This window comes from Nyctereutes procyonoides, unplaced genomic scaffold (genome assembly GCF_905146905.1).
Source record: "Nyctereutes procyonoides isolate TBG_1078 unplaced genomic scaffold, NYPRO_anot_genome, whole genome shotgun sequence".
Lineage (NCBI taxonomy): Eukaryota > Metazoa > Chordata > Mammalia > Carnivora > Canidae > Nyctereutes > Nyctereutes procyonoides.
In genome coordinates this window covers 119064178-119085809 of record NW_026575125.1, presented here as the reverse complement: position 1 = coordinate 119085809, position 21632 = coordinate 119064178, and the positions used below count along the sequence as shown (strand labels likewise).

The 21632-nt window shown below is 48.5% G+C and overlaps 1 protein-coding gene across 2 annotated transcripts in view; it reads left to right on the top strand.

Annotated features, from left to right (window-relative positions):
• Window positions 1-20542, top strand: part of MECP2 (methyl-CpG binding protein 2) — a 55571-nt gene extending 35029 nt beyond the window's left edge. Inside the window, exons 1-3 of one of the 2 annotated variants that reach the window (XM_055337811.1) lie at window positions 17868-17952; window positions 19326-19380; window positions 19490-20542. In XM_055337811.1, the coding sequence (XP_055193786.1) occupies window positions 19618-20409 (792 nt within the window). In that variant the 5' untranslated portion in view covers window positions 17868-17952; window positions 19326-19380; window positions 19490-19617 and the 3' untranslated portion in view covers window positions 20410-20542. Of the gene's footprint in view, window positions 1-17601; window positions 17953-19325 lie in introns of those variants that run through there. The other variant, XM_055337810.1, reaches the window with a different exon arrangement.
• Window positions 20543-21632: the final 1090 nt, after the last annotated feature.

Below are 21632 nucleotides of genomic sequence, written 5' to 3'. Positions count from 1 at the left end.
CAGAGAGCACTAAAAGCAAGTTTGAAGGAAATAAAACTTGTTTTGTTCATGTTAGAAAAGGCACATGAGGTCTCCGTGCACATTAGTCAGATTTAACCACACAAAGCATTTGAAGGGTTTTTTTTTTTTGCCCTTTTTGCTCCCTCCTATTCTCAACCCACTGCCTCCCCCAAAATAAGGTGGATAGATCAGAAGACCGAACAGCTAAAACCCATGTCCTCCGGTCTCTGTCGCATTTGGTAGCAGCAGCAGTCATGCAAGCTGGGAACCTGCCTCAGCCTTCACTGCCCACAATCCTTTATTTCTCCCACCTCTGTCTTCTATGTCCCTTCCTCCCTGAACCTAGTTCAAGTCTTCATCTCGCCAGGACTCCTGCAGTAACTTGCCAACATTCCTACACGTTTTTCTCTTCCATGAGGTCCCTAGAGTCAAGTCACACTCCCCTGCTTTAACCCCAAGAATGGTACCCCTGTCTTCAAATGGCATCGGGGCCCCTGCTATGACCCCTGCCTCTTTCTGTCATCTTCTTTTGCTATTCTTTTTCTCATATGTGTGCCCCTCGGCTACACAGAACTGCTCTCATACTCCTGGCTATGCCCATCATTCCCTTGCCACACTTACCCCTCTTACTCTTGAAGATTCAGTTCAGGTATCTCTTCCTGAAGAGAACCCTTACTAAGCCCCCAGGCCCTATCCTCGTGCACTCCTGGTTCACTGCCAGTACCCATGCTGAGAGAGCAGCCTGCTGACTGTCACAGCCCATGGACCTCAGGAGGAGAAGCTGTGTCCTCTGTGTTCAGGATCCATGTTCTCATAAAAAGCATGCTGTAAGACTCATGCCGCTTGGCTTTCCAAGCCCACATACTCCCTGTTGCAGGCTTGTTCACTGCCCAGACCATCCTCCTCTGCTGAGAATTTGATGCCAGGCCCACAGTCTTTGTCTCTCTGTCCCAGTCCCTTCCATCCCACAGGTGACTTAAGTGTGCATGTAGATGGCCCTTAACCCCTCCTCTGTTCCAGTGACTTCTACCACCCACTGCCTTAATCACAGCCTGGAATTTGTCATCACTGGAAACCGCTCTACCCACAGAGTTCTAACAGACAGCTCCACTGGTGACAAAGACTTCCTGTGCTCCTAGCTCACAGATTCCACCCTCCCTGGGACCCTGTCAGTTTTCTCTCCCATGACTCATGCCCATCATCATACGAACGTATTTTAGAATTTCCCATCTTCACTGAGCACTCCTTCCTCAGCTCCCACCCAGTTTTCTGTTAGCCCTTTGGCCAAGCTCTTCAAGACTTGGCTACTCACCTTCCCCCTTTTTAACCTCCCACTCTGCTCAGCCCAGTTCATGGAAGTTTTCTTCCCTCACAGTCCACAGAGCAGTCTTGTTAGCCTCCTGTGGATGTCCATGTTGCCATGGCCAGTGGTGAGTCTTCCTCTTGACATTGGTAGTTCCCTTCTGGAAACCCTTCCTTCCTTGTGTCTGTTTGGGGATACCGCCCTTTCCTGGTGCAGCGTCACTGCTTAATTTTATTTTCTTTGGACACCTCACCCCTTTCTGTGTTTGAAGGAACTCTCTTCACACCTTAAGAATTTGATGGGAGAGGGGCAACATGGGTGGCTCAGCGGTTTAGCGCCTGCCTTCAGCCCAGGGCGTGATCCTGGAGACCTGGGATGGATTCCCACATCGGGCTCCCTGCATGGAGCCTGCTTCTCCCTCTGCCTGTGTCTCTGCCTCTCTTTCTCTCTGTGTCTCTCATGAATAAATAAAATCTTAAAAAAAAAAAGAATTTGATGGGAGGCCAGGTGACCTGACCAGTTGCTTAAACACTAGATGCTTCCCTTTTTAGTTTCCCTTTTAGCCAGGGCAGCAGTCAGCAAAGTATATCCCAAGGCCAAACCTGGCCTACTGCCTGCTTTTGTAAATAAAGTTTTATTGCAACCCAGCTCTACCCCTTCCTTTATGCATTATCTGTAGCTGCTCTCCCACTATAGCTGGCAAGTTCAGTGTCTGACAGAGATCATGTGGTCTGCAAAACAGAAAATATTTGCTGTCTGGCCCTTAACAGAAAAAAATGGCCTGAGTCCTACACAAGGGTATGGGTGTGTGCCCCATATGCTGGTCAGACCCATCCTCAGAGGGGATCAGGAACAACAGAGAAGCCCTTGCTCGGCATCTGGGCTGCAGAAAACACAAGTTGCTGAGCTACATAGTGGCCATGGTGCTGGTGGTCACTGCTGCCCCCTTCAGAGTGGCAGAGGCAATGCTAGCTGCCCTATGTCAGCCTGGCAGCAGGATTGAAATACTGTTTCTGGCCAACTAAACTCAAACCTGTTCCTCCAGCCCTCTAAGGATAATCTGGCCACCAGTAGCCTATTTTCCTTAATTTTTTTTTATTGTGGTAAAATACACATAACAGAATTCACTGTTTGAACGATTATAAAGTTTACAGTCCATTCATATTGTGGAAGCATCACCACTTTCTGCCTTCCAGTAGCCTATTAATCAAGGCTTTGCCTGCATAAATCAGCTAGAGTTGGTCTCTCTCACTTGCCACCAATACTCAGGGCAGATATACCTGATTGTGCTTCTTCCTCGCTTCTCTTCCTGTCTCCTTTGCTGACTTATTCTCATCGCGGCTACAGATAGTAGGGGGAGGACTGTCCACTCTTGGCGTCCATGGGGCCCTCTTTCACTCACCTGCCTCTTCGGACATCTGTGCTGAGGACCCCTGGATGTCTGTGTCTAGCCCAGAACTCTCCCTTGAACTGCAAACTCATATCCAGCTTCCCTTTAGATCTTCAGAAGGTAAACTGTCTCAATGTTGAAAACGTCTCATTTGGAAAGCAGAACCCTTGATCTGTGCCACCCCTGCCCACAGTACGCATATGCCCTCTACTGCCAGCACCTACACCACCTAGATAGACTCTGCAGTGGCCCCGTATGGCAGGTGTGGAGGTCGCTGTGCTGGGAGTGCAGTCAGCAGACAGCCTCCAGTTCCTTTGGGCTCCGCTGGGCCTCAGCTGCAAAAACCTCCCCAAGGTCAGACTCCCGTTTCCAGGGCAGCACTCAGGTGACTGAGTGAAGTGGGGATACAACCTCCCCCCGCCCTGCCATCTCTGTCCAAGGTGCACAGGACCTTTATTGGGCTTGTGGTACACTTCAGTTTCTTCCTCTGCTCAGGTCTGCTTCCTGTTCCTTTTTTCACCGATGTCAATCCCTAATAAACATTGAGTACCTCAAACCATGAGCTCACCCTGCAGCACCTGCTATCTCTGCCCCCTCACTCCCCTTACATGCTATAACTTCATCATTAGGATGGGTTTTTTAAAACTGTGCAGCTGGTCATGTCACTCTTGGGAGTAAAACCCTCTGGGGGCCTCTTAGCCCTCTCAAAATGAAATCCAAAGTTCATTACGGCGAAGCAAAGCCAGCTTCCTGGGCATGTAGCCTATACAATGTCCGGGCCTTAGAAGAACCAGGCTTGGTTTAATGCTTTACTGGGGCTATCTCAGAATCCTCCATTTTTTAACAAGAGGTCCTGCATTTTCATTTTGTACTGGGTCCCGCAGGTGACCTGGGCTGGCCTGCTTCATTTTGAATTCATCTTCCCTTCCTTGCTCACTTGGGTCCAACCCACCACTCTTGCCTTCCCTAGAACATGCCAGGTTGTTCCTAGGCCAGGGCCTTGGTTCCTGGTGCACCTTATACCTGAGCCCTACTTTATATGACCCACTCCCTCACTCCCCACTTCTTCAGATCTGGGTTCAGACTCCCCTTGGAGAGGCTACCCCCAGGGATCAGACTCCTGCCCGTCTCTCTGACATCTCTGCTCAGTGTGTGTGCGCACACACATGAATGCAGCACAAATAGCCCTGTCAGGATTTGAACTCATTGCAGGCTGACTGCCAAGCCTGTTCCCCTCACTGCTGTGCTGAGCTGCCCTGGAACTGTGTAGATGCTACACACTACTGGTCCTCTGCTGTTTCCCCTCTTAGAAGTTGTTTACATTTGCATTTTCCTTCAAAGTGCCTGAAGCATTCTTTCTCTTATCCTTGAAGTTGAGGAGGTTGACCAGAGTCTGTCTCACTGTTAAGTGTTCCTTATCACATTTTCCTGGGAACACATTGTGTTCTTTCAAGGTGCAAATGTAGCTCATCTCTGTTTCGGGTCTGTTCTCTTATGTTTTTGATAGCATCTTCTGTTCCATTTTTTGGGTTCCCTTCTACAGGGACACAAATTATCCTTATGTTGGATTGTCTTTGTGTCTCTTCCAATGCTATTAGCTTTCCTCTAATTGCTTTATCTTTTGCTTTTTTTGTTTGTTTTTTTCATCTGCATTCACTGTCTGATTTGATTTTCAGCTATATGTATTCTGTTTCTGGCTGTTTTTAAATGTATTTATCAGTTCCATAATGATGTGTTTTGGTCTGCAATTTGTTTGTCTAAGTTGAGAATTTGTCCCTTTCATCATACTGTGTTTTATCATCTCATCTTTGAGTTCTTATTGAGAACATGCTCTTACAAAGGTTGCAAAGAATTTCCTTCTCTTCCTTGTAGCATATTCTCTTCTTGGTGGAAGACTGCCTTTCCTGAACCATCCCCCCCCTTTTTTTCTTTTGGTCATAATATGTTTGCAGAGTTACCATGTCATTTCCAGATACTCTGTTTGCTTTGGTATAGCGGGGGCGTTCTTGGCTTTTTCTCCCTAGTCTCTTGGCATCCTATCTCATTGCTTTCTCCTCTGGGCTATCATGAGCTTGGTATTGTGTGGTCAGAGAGAAGTTGCACACTGGGGGAGCTGCACCCTTGGGTAGTCTTTGGCAGTATCTGGATTCTTTTCTGTCCCAAGAATTAATTGTGTTAAATGTCTTCTACCAAGGTTCATTCGAGCTGCTTGAGGGACATATATGCCGTTCCCACGGGATGCAGGAAAGGGCAGGCCCCAGGCTCTGGGTGGTTCCCTGGGTCTTTATGTACCCAAGAGCGGTCACCTCCCACAGAGCCCACCTGGCTTGCTGGGCACCTCCCAGCAGGAGATTCTATAGTTCCTGGGTCTAAATGGAAAAAGTGACAGACTCCCACCCAGTTGCTTCTCTCCAGCTTATTGGCTAGGGTCTTTGGGTATTTTCGGCTCCCCAGCATGGCTTCTGGGGTGAGACAGGGGCAGGAGCACCAGTAGGCTGCCGGGTAGGTTTTATGTCCTTTGCCTTTGTTTGATGGAGTCTTCCCTTCACACCTCCTCACACCTTTGTTTCCTGGTTTTATTAGGGACTGGGAGAGGGCAAGTCTGTGGGAGGTTTTAACCAGCCATTTAAAGCTAATTCTCTAATCCTCGTGGAATCGACTCTGTTGTGTGGTGTGTGATGCAATGGTCATAGGAAGCAAGTAACGGCCCTGTTCTCTATACTTCCTCTGGCTGTTCACAGATGCTTATTCTAGGTAAATGTCAGGCTCCGAAGGGAGTTCCAGTAGGCTCTGGACTGGAAGAACAGTATTCAGTCTTCCCATTGCATTTTCTCCCTGGTTAGTGTTTAGACATAGGGAAGTAACTGAATTTGCTGATATTTGTCTTGTCACCAGGTGTGTTACTTACTTTTTTACCCAGTCCCCAGAGTTGTTGACGGGGTAGAGATTTAGTTCCTCCTGCTTGTCTAATGCTTCCCCATGGCTTTGAATCCCTGTCATCCGGGCAGCCCCACTGGCCCAGCGGTTTAACACTGCCTTCGGCCCAGGGCGTGATCCTGGAGCCCCGGGATCGAGTCCCACATCAGGCTCCCTGTATGGAGCCTGCTTCTCCCTCTGCCTGTGTCTCTGCCTCTCTCTGCCCCCCCCCACCTCAAATAAATAAATAAATAAATAGATAGATAGATAGATAGATAGATAGATAAAATATTTTTTTAAAAAAAGAATCCCTGTCATCCAAAGCCAGGGCGGTATAGTATAGAGGCCCAGGGTGCTGCTGGGGAGGTTGGTAGGATCTCCATCCATATCTGTGTATCTCTGGATGTTCCAGCCATGCAGGCTCACTGGAGCACTGCAGCCCTTCTCTGCTGGCCCCCTTCTAAGCAGTGCCCTGGGAAACCTCTCAGCCCTTACTGGCCCTTCCAGGTAAGGCACTATTCCAGGCCCTTCCATTTGCCACCAGTAAACTAAGCTGCACTTCAGCTAGTCTGGGTCTAAGGTCCTGTTGTTTTTGAAGACTTCCTAGGGCTCTTTTGGGGAATCTTATCTGCAGCCATCCCTGCTGGGTCCCTCCTGTGCTCCCGTGTTTGAGTAGGGCAGAACTGCACAAACAGTACTTTACTCACATTGAGTGAAGCCGCACGGTTTCTACAGCACTCTCAGAGCGCTTCAGCTGTTGGAGGCACCCTTATTTGCTAGTGCCGACAGAGATCCCCCCCCCGCTATTTTTTATATTTTGTTGGCCATTTCAGTGGGCTCAGGTGTCATCGCTGGGAAAAAGAAGTTTGTTAGGAATCCATATAGGTGGCCTACGCTAGTGAGAGATACAATAAGGAAAACACAAAGTGAGCTCTTACAGAGATTTCTTTCCCATTACTAGAGATTTATTTTCCACCCCTTTTCCCCAAAAAAACACAGTGCCTCTCTTGAAAATTTATTTTGGCAAATATTCTGTTCTTCGATAAAAGCAGCCAACGCTTTGATAAAAGCTTGTAAAACTTAACTACATAAAGTATACAGAGGTAAGAAGAAAACAATATCAGCAGAAAAGTGGGAGAAGCAGCAGCTGTGGGAATGTATCGCTGGGGACCAAAAAGGCAAGTATAATGTAAGTGCCTATGCAGATTGGCTGTTGGTATCATGAGGACTGGACAGTGTCGTGGGGGCACTGCAGGCCAGGTGTCCAACCACTCATGCAGAGGATAAACATGAGTGCCCATGGCGTGTAGGAGCAGAGGCATTGGGGAATAGGATGGGAGAGAAATTGATAGATGTGGAAGCTCAAGAATGGAGAGCAAATTCTAACAGTATAGGCTTTCCAGGGGAAGAGAGAAAATAGAAATATCAGTAATGAGGATTGGGTTCTTGGTTTTCTCCGGTTCTTATCTCATCTGGCCAGTTCCCTCTACAGTTGCCTTCATGGGGACAGGTGGTGGGGAAGCCAACCTGCTTGGGTTTCAGTCATGATCCACACAGCTTCACCACCTTTACCGCCTTGGACACTTTCCTCCCCCACCCCACCCCCCACCGCCCCAAGCAGCTTCACATTGTCAGGCCATAATGTTGCCATTGCATCTATATTCTGGAGTTCTTCCCCTACCTTTCAGTAGCTCCCCTTTTACAACATTGTCAAAATTGCTATGATTTCAATACTGACTCTGCCCAGAAGATGGTCAGCACCAGGAGAAAGATAAATGGATGCAGGTAGGGGGGGTGCCTGGGTGGCTCAGTTGGTTAAGCATCTGACTCTGTTTAGGTTCAGGTTATAATCTCAGGGTCTTGGGATCCCCCCTCCACCCCTGCATTGCTCCACACTCAGTGTGAAGTCTGCTGGAGATTATCTCCCTCTCCCTCTGCTCCTCCTGCTCGTGTGTGTTCGCGTGTACTCTATCACTCTTGTTCTCAAGTAAAATCTTTTAAAAAAGAGAAATGTATGTAGGTAGAAAGCTTGTGTTCTTGCTGTAGCATTCCTGGCCCTAGCACAACTCATCCTCAGTACCTACAAGGTGCTTAAAGAATGTTAGCTACTGAATGAGTGAGTAGGTAAGACATTGCCTTGTGCCACTGCCTGTGGTCTTGCTGTGATGACTTCTGTTTAAAGCTTGACCCTACCGGCTAAGCATTCCAGAATGGAAGCAGTTTCTGCTGCCATACTTTACTCCTATCTAGTTCCAGACAGTTTTCATAAACCCCAAAGGAAACCCTGTGGAAAACAGCCTGCCAGTTCCTCCAAAGGTTAAACATAGAATTCCCATTTGACCCAGTATTGCCACTCTGGGCATAGACCCAAGAGAATTGAAAACATATCCATGCAAAAACTTGTACACAAATGTTCATAGCAGCTAGAAGGTGGAAACCACCCAGCTGTTCGTCAACAGATGTATGGATAAGCAAAGTGTGCTGTGTCCTTACAATGGATGTTTTTCAGCCATAAAACGGGATTAAGTTCTGATACATACTACAACATGAATGAACCTAGAAAACATGATGCTGAGTGGAAGGAGACAGTCCCAGAAGGCCATATATTGTATGATGCCATTCATATGAAATGTCCAGAGTAGGCTATTCCATAGACATAGAAATCAGATTAGTAGCTGCTGAGTGCTGAGAGTAAGGCCACCTGGAGGAATAACTGCTTAATGGGGATGGGGTTTCCTCAGGGGGTGCTGAAATGTTCTGGAACTAGGTGGTCATGATGGTTGTACAACATTGGGAATGTACTAAGTGTTGCTAATGGTAAATTTTATGTTATGTGCATTTACCGCAATAAAAAAAGATTGATCAAATGCCCTCAGAATATTTAGCCAGCAACCCTCAACTTGGCTAAATGCCTGGTCATTAAACTTTTTTTGTCATTAAGCTTCTTGAACTAAATTCATTCCAACTGTCATGGTTACTATGTCCTGGGTTTCAGAGATGGCATTCACATCAGCTTGGTCTGGTCTAGCATATCACCCTCAGTCCCACGCTGGCCTTTTTCTCTTAGATGGACGGCAGAGCTGCCTGCCTGGGCTCTGTCTGTACCCAGACGGGGTTGCTTGGAGACAGCTGTGGGTCCTGAGCACTGCTTGGGCATCATAAATCCTACCTTTACAATTTGGGGTAATAGGCAAAGTCAGCTGTCGTTTTAGTGGGGTGTTATAAAAATTGAGATATAATTCACATACCATGAAATTCACGCATTTAAAGTGTACAATTCAGTGGCATTTAGAACATTCACAGTGTTGTGCAACCATCACCTCTATCTGGTCCCAGGACATTATCACCAATAAAAAAAAACCCTAACCTCATTAGGAGTCACTCCCTATTACCCACTCCCCCCAGCCCATGGTGATGACTAATCTACTTTCTGTCTCTGGATTTGCCTATTCGAACATTTCATATAAATGGAATTATATAGTATTTGTCTTTTTATGGCTGGCTCATGTCACTCAGCATAGTGTCCCCAAGGATCATGCGTGTTGTAGCCTGTGTCAGAATTTCCTTTCCTTCCTTTTTAAAGCTGAGTAACATTCCATTGGTGGATGGACTGCATTTTCCTTATCTGTTCATCTGTCAATGGACCTTGGGTTGCTTCTACCTTTTGGCTACTGTGAATCATGGCACTATGAACATGGGTGTACAGATATCTGTTCTGGTCCCTGTTTTCAGTTCTCTTGGGTCTACATCTAGAGTGGAAATACTGGGTCCTGTGGGAACTCCATGTTTAACCTTTTGAGGAATTGTCTGACTGTTCTCCACAGTGGCAGTGTTTGTTTAAACCTGCTTTTCTTAGCTCACGTGTGATGGACTCATGAAGACTGTATGGCACCGGGTGCCTTCATTTGGGGAAAGATCTACCTTTGTCAAGAGCTGTATTTTATTTAGCTTTTCAAAACACAGATAGTTTCTCTTGCATCTTCTGAAAACTTGGGTATTAAAAAATACACTGAGTTCAGAGCCGCTGAACTTCAGGTTCTACTGCTATAGCCTTTGAGCTGAACCCCATTTGCTCTTTTGCTCCCCGGAGACCACTGAGACTCTCTTCCAGTGCCAGTTTGATTTCTCTCAGATCTTTAAAGGGGCTGAAGCTGGCATCTCAGAGTGTGGCTTCCTTTATTGATTCGTGCAGAGAAGCCTCCTTGATTCTGAGATTCTGCAGCTCATACTAAAGGTAGAAAGAATTGGAAGTACTGAGGGAATGACATTGCAGGATGGAAGGAGCCACTGCAAAAAGGCCATTTCTCTCCTCTGGTCCCTGACGGTTCACCTGGGGAAGTGGCCACCACCTTGGCCTGATGTGTCATGGCCTTATCGTGGGACGTAGGCTCCTTCTGCAGCTCAGTGGAATGGGTGGCTTGAAATGAACGGTGTGCTGAGAAATGCTATATCCTGAAATTGGCTTCATGCAAACATGACTGAAATGGGGCCGAGGATATTGCTGGAGCTCACTTTGGAGGGGGCTGGATTCTGATTCAAGGGAAAAACACCTTTCTGCTGCTTTCAACTGGCTTTGTAGTCTTTCTTCTTTAATCTGAAAGCCTCAGGGATTGAGTAGTCCCTCCTCTGTCGCCATTGTCTGGCCAGCTGCACCTGCCAGCTGTTGGTTGCCTGCCCCCCTGTAGTGTACAGGAGCCTGGGGTCACAGGAGTGCCAGGTACAGCTTCTCAGGGCAGCCTTCTGCACAATTACTATAAGTTACTTTCATTATGAAAGTACAGGCAGTTCTTTCCATCAAACCCCTTGGGATACAGTAATTTGGCTCAAAAACAAGATTCCTGCAAACTCTGGTTTTCCTTCGCTAGATCAAAGAAAAGATTTGATCTAATGTTTGTGTTCTAGCAGAAAAATTGCTAGATGGTGTTTTATTACTCAAGAGCCTTCTTTCCTTCCTGGTAGATATTTAAGGTTTGTGAAGGCCTTTCTGCTTCAATGTGATATGTGTATTTCTGAAAAAAATCCCTGTGTTCTACAAATCACACAATAAAAAGTAAGAGTCATTATGGGAAAAATGGGAGGGGTAGACCACGCCAAACCTATGTGATTTGGTAATCAGAACTCATTAACAAAACCAGTGACAAGTCTGGTTAAAATTCTGGTTAAGAGACCTAACACAGGGATTCCTGGGTGGGTCAGTAGTTGAGCGTCTGCCTTTGGCCTAGGATGTGATCTCAGGTCCAGGGATTGAGTCCCACATCGGGCTTCCGCAGAGAGTCTGTTTCTCCCTCTGCCTGTGTCTCTGTATCTCTCATGAATAAATAAATTTTTTAAAAATCTTAAAAAAAAGATGTAACAGGGTCACACTGAAGTGTCTGTTGGCATTTGTACCCAGTATTGCCATCAGCTGACCCTTTTTCGCTGTAACCCCCAGATTTGTGCTTCCTTCCATATGATGTACAGATTATATTACACAGTTCCTTTGACATTTAAAGTGGGGTTCTAGGCAGGGCTGCCTTCAGCAATGATTTTTTTTTTAATTTAAGTAACCTCTACACCCCATCGTGGAGCTGGAACTCACAACCCCGAGACCAAGCAGCAGATGCTTTTCCCACTGAGCCAGCCAGGCGCCCCTTGTGATGATTTTTATATGAACATACACACACACACACACACACACACATATATATACATATATATATGTTTATGTATCCGTGTGTGTATATGTATATCTGTGTGTGTGTATATATAGCTTTGACACCTTCCCTTCATTCGCACTCACAGCTTCAAATAAAGCATAACACTGGAAAACATTATAGTTCTTTGAGACACTAAAAGAAGGTACTTCTATAAGATTTCCAGGTTTCCCTCTTAATGTATTCATGTACTGTGACGGTATTCTCTTTGTTAGAAAACTCATCTGAAACTGCTTCAAAATATTACTCTCACCCTGCACAGCTTCCAGTTATATTTGATGTCATAACCTCCTTTTCAAACATGCTGCCATTTTAGTACCGTATGCTTCCCCAAGTCATTGTTGCTCCTTTACACTCCTAAGTGCTGCTTGAGCCTGGTTCTCCTAAGAGCATTATGCTGCACTTTTGACCCTCAAGGAGCTTAGCACCATGCCAACGTGGAACCAAGTTCCACGAATTCACATGGGGAAATTCACATTCCGCCAATGCCCCATGAGCACCCCTTTAGTGCCTTTGAACCAGAAGCCAGCACATGATTGCTTGTTGCCTTCTGCTGTTCTCTTTCACCAGGAGCAGTTTGCAGACCTTTTCTCATGCTGCAGTTTTGAAGACTTCAGTCTCACAGTTGAGGGGAATGCTCCTATCTCTGGACTCTTCCAGTTGTTTCCTTATGTGGCCTCATTTACCCCTCCTTGCAGGATGGGACAGTGCTGATGCTCCTCATTCGTAGCACTTCGGCCTTGGTGGTGCTCAGTTTGACCACTTGTTAATGGGTCACCTTCCAAATTTCTCCATAGAACAGGACCCCCTACCTTCCTTCCCTTACTCTTGAAACTGTATATTCCTTACTTTTTCACTAGCTTACAAGTCAAGTGCAAGCAAAACTTTAAACAGCGTCTTCTGTAGTATCTTCTACAAGGTGTTCAGTCTAGCATTTTTCATAGTTTCCACAGGAGGAGTGTCTGCAGACCTGATGCTGATCCCTGGAACCCGCCCTTGCAGCATAGCCATCCTCCATACTTCTACCCCCATGACCCTGCCCTCCCTGTCGCTGTAGATTGTCACTGCCTGTTCTCCCAGGCCCTCACTGACTGCCCCAGTCTTGTCTCTTGCCAGTCCAACCCACCAGTGCTTAGTAGGCTACGGTAGCACCTAGACTCATCATTTATTCACTTACTCAGACCGTGTCTGCTTTGGGTGCTAAGCTGGCCCTTGCTCCTCAAAGTTACTGGTCAGAGGCATACAGTCATCAAAAGAAGCAAAAGTAGTACAACCTCTGGGTTGTGATTGTTGTTTGGCACTCCTCTGCTTGGTGATGTGCGAGTGGAGAGATGACAATAAAGAAGGCATGCACCGTCGTGGGGTGGGGAGGCTGACCTACATAGTGGTGTGTTCCAAGTACACTGGGGGGGGCATAGGGTGCCCTTGCTCATGGGATTGGAGAAGGCAGGAGCTGGGAAGTCTCCTCAGAAGTGCTATCTTAACCCAAAAGAAGATGGGAGAGAGGGCCAGCCCAGAACCATTGGTTGCACAGGGTAGGTGTCATTAGTCACTCCTCCCTCTAGGGCTAGAACTATTGGTATCACTGCCTACTATCACTGGGAAGGGTGTCACTGTTTTTTCCATTACTTCTTTGTTTCCCTGACGAAACTGGGAGCTCCTGAAGACCAAAGAGTGATGCTAATTCTGCCCCATTTTCCCAGCCCCCAGCAGAGTCTGGCTCAGGGCGGTAGATGAACACACATCAACTCAGCCGTGACCTCAGACGAGTTCCCTCATGCAACCACACAAGGGAACTTTGTGTGCTTCCTTCTCTTTTCATCTGTAACCCTGAAGAGTTGGATAGGTGGTTTTTCTGGAGATCCTCTCAACTCCAGAATATATGAACTCGTTCAGTTCTGCTACTCATTTGAAGATAAGAGTGTGCACGCAATATATATATATATATATATGCATATACATATATGGTCTCATTCAAGGCAGGGTGAAGAAGACTTTGATTTCTTTGAAAAAGTGTGTGTTTCAGCTAACTCCATAATGCCCTGGTGAGGAGGCCTCTTAGGGAGTTGGGTCACCTTGGGACCGAGTAGGTGGATTACCTGTTTTGCATCATTTTTACCTCCAGTCCACAGCCAGTGGCATGGTTTCCAGGCTTCTCTGTGGGCATTTGTCATTTGTTTTTGCAGAGAAGTAGCAGTCAAAGTAACAAACCTGTGTGCCCCTCAATGCACAGAATTGAACATCACCATATTGTTGTAGCTGCTTCAAGTAATTTTAATTTAAAAGAACTAGGGCAGCCCGGGTGTCTCAGTGGCTGAGTGCCTGCCTTCGGCCCAGGGCATGATCCTGGAGACCCAGGATCGAGTCCCACATTGGGCTCCCTACATGGAGCCTGCTTCTCCCTCTGCCTGTGTCTCTGCCTCTCTCTGTGTCTCTCACGAATAAATAAATAAATAAATCTTGTTTAAAAAAAACTAAAAAAAAAATAAAAGAACTAGGGACAGGACACCTGGATGGCTCAGCGGTTGAGTGTCTGCCTTCGACTTAGGGCATGATCCCTGGGTCCTTGGATCAAGTCCCACATCAGGTTGTTCTCGGGGGGCCTGCTTCTCCCTCTGCCTGTGTCTCTGCCTCTCTCTCTCTCTGTCTCTCTCATGAGTAAATAAATAAATCTTTAAAAAAAAAAGAAAGAACTAGGGCACCTGGGTGGGTGGCTCAGTCAGTTGAACGTCTGCCTTTGGCCTAAGTTGTGATCGAGCCCCTCATTGGGCTTCCTGTTCAGCGGGGAGTCTGTTTCTTCCTCTCCCTCTGCCTGCCACTCCCACTGCTTCGTGCTCGCATGCGCGCTCTCTCTCTCTCTGTCTCTGTCTCTCTCTCTCTCTCTGTCTCTGTCTCTCAAATAAATAAAATAACTAAAATATTACAGATTGAATTAAAGGCCCTTTTATTCTTCATCTTAGGTGCTATTAAAAATTCATTTGTTAGACACTTAGGGTTTAAAAGGCAAATTTTGTTACGAATGTTTTATCACAATGAAAAACTTAAAAAAAAAAAAAAAAACAGTTCATTCAGGCCCAAGTCAAACTCTGAGCACAGCTGGGTCTCCTCTGTGGCTAGTATCAAAAAACTATGTTCTTCTCTCCTTGAACTTCTAACCATGGATGTGGCTATAACCCCCATGTGTTCCTGGCCCAGGCTTTCCTGTCCTCAGTGGCAGCACCATCCTTCCAGGCATTGGTGATAGTACTTAACTCATCCCATCCCCTCACCCACACCAGCCTTTCCTCAGCTCTGTCACTCCACCTCCTGGTCATTTCCCAAATCCTCCACTGTCCCCACCCTGGGCCATGGGAGACCACTGAAGAGGCTTCTCACAGGTGCCCCCTGCTTTCCACACAGCAAGTAGTGATCCTTTAAAGATAAGAGCTCTTGTCCCTTCCCCTGCCCAAGACTCCCCAGTAGCAATCTGACAAAGCCCTCCACATCCCCGTTGAGGCCGCTCTGCTGCCCAGAACCACCTTCTGGCACATAGCTGCATGATTCACCCCTTGCTTCTTGTAGGATTTTCTCTCTTTTGTCCCTCATTGTGATCCAGTCAGTTTGTTCTTTCAGATACTCACCTTGTCATGGTGTCATCTAGTGCAAGGAGTCCTTTTAGCCACCTCCTATGTCCTTTGACTTTCCCATCCTCTGTCCAAGCACTCCCCTGCCTTTCTGCCCTCACAGGCCACTGTAGAACCACAACCACCCACTTCTCCCAGGGCCAGCCTGGTTCCCTCCATGGATGCTGGACATGTTCCCTAACCCTGGGTGCCATATCAGGCCTTAAAATATGTCCCACCAAGGATATGCAGAGCAGTGTGGTCAGAGGTATTTGAAATAAATCATCTCTTTGGTGTGGTATCAGTTTGATACATGGTTCAGTTTGTTTGTGTTTGCATTCAATACAGTAGGGTTTTGGTACTGTTTATTTTCTTTCTCATTTTGGTTATGTAAACTTTTACATGATTCAGAGAGGTCTTGCCTTGCGCCTATACCTTAGCTCGTTCCCACCCATCCTGGGACTAGGAAGTACCTCTTCCCTTGTTTCTCACGTGAAAGGCATCCTGTGATCTGTAGGAGATCCAGAGGTGCTCCTTCTCAGCCCTCTCAGGCTGCATGGCTCTCCATGCTATAGGCATGGCATCGTCAATTCAGTACTTCTTTGTTAGTAGCTCTATGAGTTGTATGCAGTACTGGGTCAGGAAAAATGATGCCGTTACAAATAATAACATAGACTTAACTGTTTGGCATTTCTGGGGGTGTGTCTTTAGGGTAGAGTTCTAGAAGGGATTGACCTTGATGGCATCAACACCCTTGATTGTATCTAAGAGGCATTCCTGGGATATGTGGTTTGTACTTGACCTCGTGGATGGTTAAACTATTTGGGGAATATAAATGAGCGTTCTGGAGAAACCAGACCTTTCCCATGGGTGCAGTGTTGTCCGTCGACTCCAGGACTATCCAGGTTCCAGGGAGTAGCCCTGGCCTTCAGCGGTGGCTCGTGGACTGTGTGGAAGTGGTCATTCCAGTTCATCTGCCACTCTGCTGCTGGCAAGCTCCCCTTCTCCCCTCTGTGTTGGGGGACTACAGGCTATAGGCCACACCAAGCTTCTCAGGATTCTTCCTCAATTCCTGCTGAAAGGCTAATAAGACTGTGATAATTGAAAACTAAGCTCTGTGCTGCAACAGATTAGAGACCCTCACTTTACAGCAAGAGAAGATCTCCTGTGGGCCGTGGGCTAAATCAGGGTCACCCTGGCAGCCATGCTTTAGAGTCCTGAGCTGCTAAAGGATGATGACCCAGGATAGGGAGGAACTCAGAGACAAGCCTGTCTCCCAATCCCTGACCTGAGCTGTTCAGAAAAGGCATGTTCTCATGGTGCCAAGAGTCCTGATACTAACTCACCTTTGGCAGCTTACCAACATCATTTGAGTCTGGTTTCCAGTACATACCACAGTGCCTCCATTGGAGTCTTCACATTGTGAACAAGGGGGTTGCTTGGGGTAGACTGGCCATGAGGCAGTGACCAGTGCTGACACGAGCCACATGGGACAGGGCAGCTCTAGGGCTGAGATATCAAGGACAGGAATAGTCTCATTCTCTTCTAGACTGAATTGCTGAGAGACCAGCAGATGGCTGGTTCCAAGCCTCCCCAGCGTGGGTGGTGTTCCTGCCCTCTTAGCCCTGCTTTAAGAACACCATGGCCAGACTGATTCCAGGGTCCAGGGCCTTTCCAGTGCACACAAGGAAGGGAACCTACCAGGTGGAGCCAAAATAGCAGGAAGGAGCTGCTCTGTCAGTGTAAAAGCATAAGGAGGTGCCCACCCTGGAGTGGGGAGGGTGCTCTTCTGTGCCTTTGTCCTTGCTCTCCCCTTCTACTTGTTGAGTGTAAGGCAGTCATGGCTTGTAAAGGAATGTCTGATAATAAAAGTTTAGCAGACCTGAGGTGCCTTCTCCTCACTCCAGAACCCTGGGCAGCAGTTTCTGGTTGCCCGAGTTGGCTAGTGTTTATATGGTGCTTTTGTGACTTTTCTTCCTCTGGGGTGTTGGTGCCTATTACCAAGATGAGGAAACTAAGGCACGGAATGTTGAGGTCACTTGCTCAGGTCCATGTTTAGAAGTTGCCAAGTCAGAATTTGAGCTCAGGTTGGGCTGGCTCCAAACCTGTGTGTTTTTTCCATAGCACTGTGCTGTGCCTTATCTCCCAAGGGGGTAGTGCTAGGCTCTGCCACCGTCAGTAAGTTGCATCGTGCTCCCTGACTGTTTTATCAAGCAGACATTTGAGAAAACTTAAAATACAGAAGCTATACTAACATCCAAGCCAGGTCTTCCGTGAAGAGGAGCCCTGGCCACATTTTGGGTGGGCAGCTCCCTCTCCAGTAGTCAAGGGCCTCTTGTCAGCCATGAAGTCTAGAGACTGTTGGGCACAGCTTGTAAAGTGGCCTCTTCCAAGGCAGTACACTGAGAAGCCACCTAGTGTTTCTACCCAGAAAAATGCCGCTCATTCTCCTGCTTGTTAGGAGTGGGACTTGGGACAGAAGGACTCAGAGTGGTCACAGTGCAGGTAGGGTAAAGCCCAAAGCCCCAAAAGAAATCTTTGAAGGAGAAAGGCATCAGGATCTGGGTGAGCATCGGTGGGGCAGCCCTGTCTCTCAGAGCCCTGCCTGTGCTGGGGTGCCCCAAATCCGCCATTGCTTACTTTTTCTACAAATTGGTGTGTTCCCTGTGATACTTACATACTTATTTAACACTTCAGGGAAGAAAAGTCAGAAGACCAGGATCTCCAGGGCCTCAAGGACAAACCCCTGAAATTTAAAAAGGTGAAGAAAGATAAGAAAGAAGACAAAGAGGGCAAGCATGAGCCCCTGCAGCCACCGGCTCACCACTCTGCTGAACCAGCAGAGGCAGGCAAAGCGGAGACCTCAGAAGGGTCAGGCTCAGCCCCAGCTGTCCCGGAAGCTTCTGCCTCCCCCAAACAGCGACGCTCTATCATTCGTGACCGGGGACCCATGTATGACGACCCCACTCTGCCTGAAGGTTGGACCCGAAAGCTTAAACAAAGGAAATCTGGCCGCTCCGCTGGGAAGTATGATGTGTATTTGATCAAGTAAGTAAGGGCAACTTCTGTCTCTACAAAGCAGGGAAGGCTGGGTGGGCAGGAGGCTGGGGCCAGGTGCTGAGAAACTAATGGGGATCCCTTAGAGTGGCAGCTCTTTTTTTACTCGATGATCAGGAAAATGTGTGTATATCACCCATCGTGGGCTGGGGGTGGCTTCAATAATGAACACCACTTGCAGACCCCTCCAGGTATGTTTCAAATGACTTTGTACAGAGGTCACCGCCCTGAGTGTGACTTTACCTCACCAGCCCTTGAGATCTTGTCTGGAGATGGCATCGCAGTAGGGCCTACCCAGGGCCACAGTGAGGACACAAGAAAGAGAGGTCACCTGGGAAACATTGAGGACACAAGGCCCTGCCCAGGCTGGTCCCAGAGGCCACAGGACCTGCCATGTGTAGTGGCCTGTGCTTGGAAGGCAAGCAGGGCTCTCTGGGTTCCTCTCATTTCCCAGCTGGGAAACATCCAGCTGATGGGCTCTTCTCAGAACCTGTTAAACAACTCTTCTTTCTGTCAGTCATTCCGTGACTTGACTTCATGACCCAGAAGTAGGAGTTCAGAGGGCTCAGTCTACTCTCTGAATCATGTTGGGAAAGGTGAGCTCTCTGACAGGGCCTCTGGGGACACATTGGTGTCTCTTCATGTGCCTTTCCAACTGTCATTGGTGCATTTGTCCAGCTTTGGGCTGGTCATTGGGCATTTTCTATTGAAACAGTGTAATTCCCAAGCCAGAGCTTCAGAGAAGGACTGAATAAATTCATTTCAGTTCTGGCCCTTAGATGATCCAGAAAAGATAAACAGTTTTGGAAGGATATTTGCAGACATCCTCGTTTGATCGCAGCAACTCTGAGAAGGGTGAACAAAAAGCATTATCCTACTGACTGATGAGGAAACCGATTCCAGAGAGGCTAAGCAGCATGCCCAGGTTCAGACAGAGAGGAGTGCTTTACTTACTGACTGGGCCCAGGCACCAACCAGCAGAATGCCTGCCCCTCAGCCTTCTGGCTCAAGCGGATCTCCAGGCCAGGCCCCTTTGGGAGCCGGAGGAGGGGCCCTGGTGGTAGGCGGATCCTCAGGGGCAATAGCTGCAGAGCAGCTGACACCCAACTGTTCTTGTCACTGGAGCACACCCTGTGGGTGCTCTCCGCCGCCCAGCAACCCAGTTGCTTTGTGTGTGACCATGCCCCTCTAATTTCAGCCCATTTTGGCTTTTCTCTAATGTGACTCTCATTCAATAGTATCATCAGGCAGGTCAATTGCAGAACGTCCTGTCACAGAATTCAGCACATTCTTCCTGCCCCATCTTTGTACATTAGCGGGGAAGCTTCTAATCGTTCTTTGTGTCTCTCCATTTGTTCCCACAGTCCCCAGGGAAAAGCCTTTCGCTCTAAAGTGGAGTTGATTGCGTACTTCGAAAAGGTAGGCGACACCTCCCTGGACCCTAATGATTTTGACTTCACGGTAACTGGGAGAGGGAGCCCCTCCCGGCGAGAGCAGAAACCACCTAAGAAGCCCAAATCTCCCAAAGCTCCAGGAACTGGCAGAGGTCGGGGACGCCCCAAAGGGAGCGGCACTGCGAGACCCAAGGCAGCAACATCAGAGGGTGTGCAGGTGAAAAGGGTCCTGGAGAAAAGTCCCGGGAAGCTGCTCGTCAAGATGCCTTTTCAAGCTTCGCCTGGGAGCAAGGCTGAAGGGGGCGGGGCCACCACGTCAGCCCAGGTCATGGTTATCAAACGCCCAGGCCGGAAGCGAAAAGCCGAGGCTGACCCCCAGGCCATTCCCAAGAAGCGGGGCCGAAAGCCAGGCAGTGTGGTGGCAGCTGCCGCCGCAGAGGCCAAAAAGAAAGCCGTGAAGGAGTCTTCCATCCGGTCCGTGCAGGAGACTGTGCTCCCCATCAAGAAGCGCAAGACTCGGGAGACGGTCAGCATCGAGGTGAAAGAGGTGGTGAAGCCCCTGCTGGTGTCCACCCTCGGCGAGAAGAGTGGAAAGGGACTGAAGACCTGCAAGAGCCCCGGACGGAAAAGCAAGGAGAGCAGCCCGAAGGGGCGCAGCAGCAGCGCCTCCTCACCCCCCAAGAAGGAGCACCACCACCATCACCACCACTCAGAGCCCCCGAAGGCACCCGCGCCGCTGCTTCCGCCCCCGCCCCCTCCCCCACCTGAGCCCCAGAGCTCCGAGGACCCCGCCAGCCCCCCTGAGCCCCAGGACTTGAGCAGCGGCGTCTGCAAAGAGGAGAAGATGGCGAGAGGAGGCTCGCTGGAGAGCGACGGCTGCCCCAAGGAGCCAGCTAAGACTCAGCCCACGGTCGCGACCGCCGCCACGGCCGCAGACAAGTACAAACACCGAGGGGAGGGAGAGCGCAAAGACATTGTTTCATCCTCCATGCCAAGGCCAAACAGAGAGGAGCCTGTGGACAGCCGGACGCCCGTGACCGAGAGAGTTAGCTGACTTTACACAGAGCGGATTGCAAAGCAAACCAACAAGAATAAAGGCAGCTGTTGTCTCTTCTCCTTATGGGTAGGGCTCTGACAAAGCTTCCCGATTAACTGAAATAAAAAATATTTTTTTTTCTTTCAGTAAACTTAGAGTTTCGTGGCTTCAGGGTGGGAGTAGTTGGAGCATTGGGATGTTTTTCTTACCGACAAGCACAGTCAGGTTGAAGACCTAACCAGGGCCAGAAGTAGCTTTGCACTTTTCTAAACTAGGCTCCTTCAACAAGGCTTGCTGCAGATACTACTGACCAGACAAGCTGTTGACCAGGCTTCTTAGGGTATGCCTGCACCTCCCCTCCCACCCAGACCTCCCCCCACCCCCCCGTGTGCTCATTAGGGACAGAGAGTGGTTGAGAGGACACTCCCAGTCTCAGCTCTCCTCTCCTCCCGCCCTGCCCCACCCCCATCCCCCAGCTCCTCCACCTTCCCCATCCCTACCCACATTGGGACAAGGAGGTGTGAGGCAGGAGAGACAGTTGGATTCTTTAGAGAAAAAGACAGAGATGGCCAGTGGCTACAGCCTATGTGATCTCACCCATGGTGGCACAAATCTGGCCCCACGCCAGCCCCAATCCAAAACTGACTAGGACATTTCACAGGACAGGGAAGTAGTACCTGTTCACTCCAGTTCTGGCATGGCTAGGAGGGAGTCAGTCCTTTGAGCTGCTGGGTGTAGACTGGCCTGAGCCAGAGGAGAGGATGGCCGAGGGCCGTTCTCCAGTGGGTGGCGAGAAAGAGAGAGAGAGAGAGAGAGGCCGTGGAAGCAACGGGACAAGGCGTAGGCAGGCTGGCCCCGGGCTCCTGGGCTCCTCCGGGTGGCACAGAGCAGTGGGGCTCATGGAATTCCTAGTTGCTCAGAGCAGTCTGTGACTGGTAGGTAGAGGCCTAGTGGACAGGTTGGGGGGCCAGGGGGAAGTAGGGGAAAATGTTCTTCCAAAACTTTCCAATTTTACTCCTTTAGGGACAGCTTAGAACTATTTGCACTATTGAGTCTTCATGTTCCCACTTCAAAACAAACATGCTCTGAGAGCAAACTGGCTTGAATTGGTGACACTTCGTCCCTCAAGCCACCAGACATGACGGTGTTTAGAACTACCTGGATCTGTATATACCTGCGCTTGTTTTAAAGTGGGCTCAGCACATAGGGTTCCCACGAAGCTCCGAAACTCTAAGTGTTTG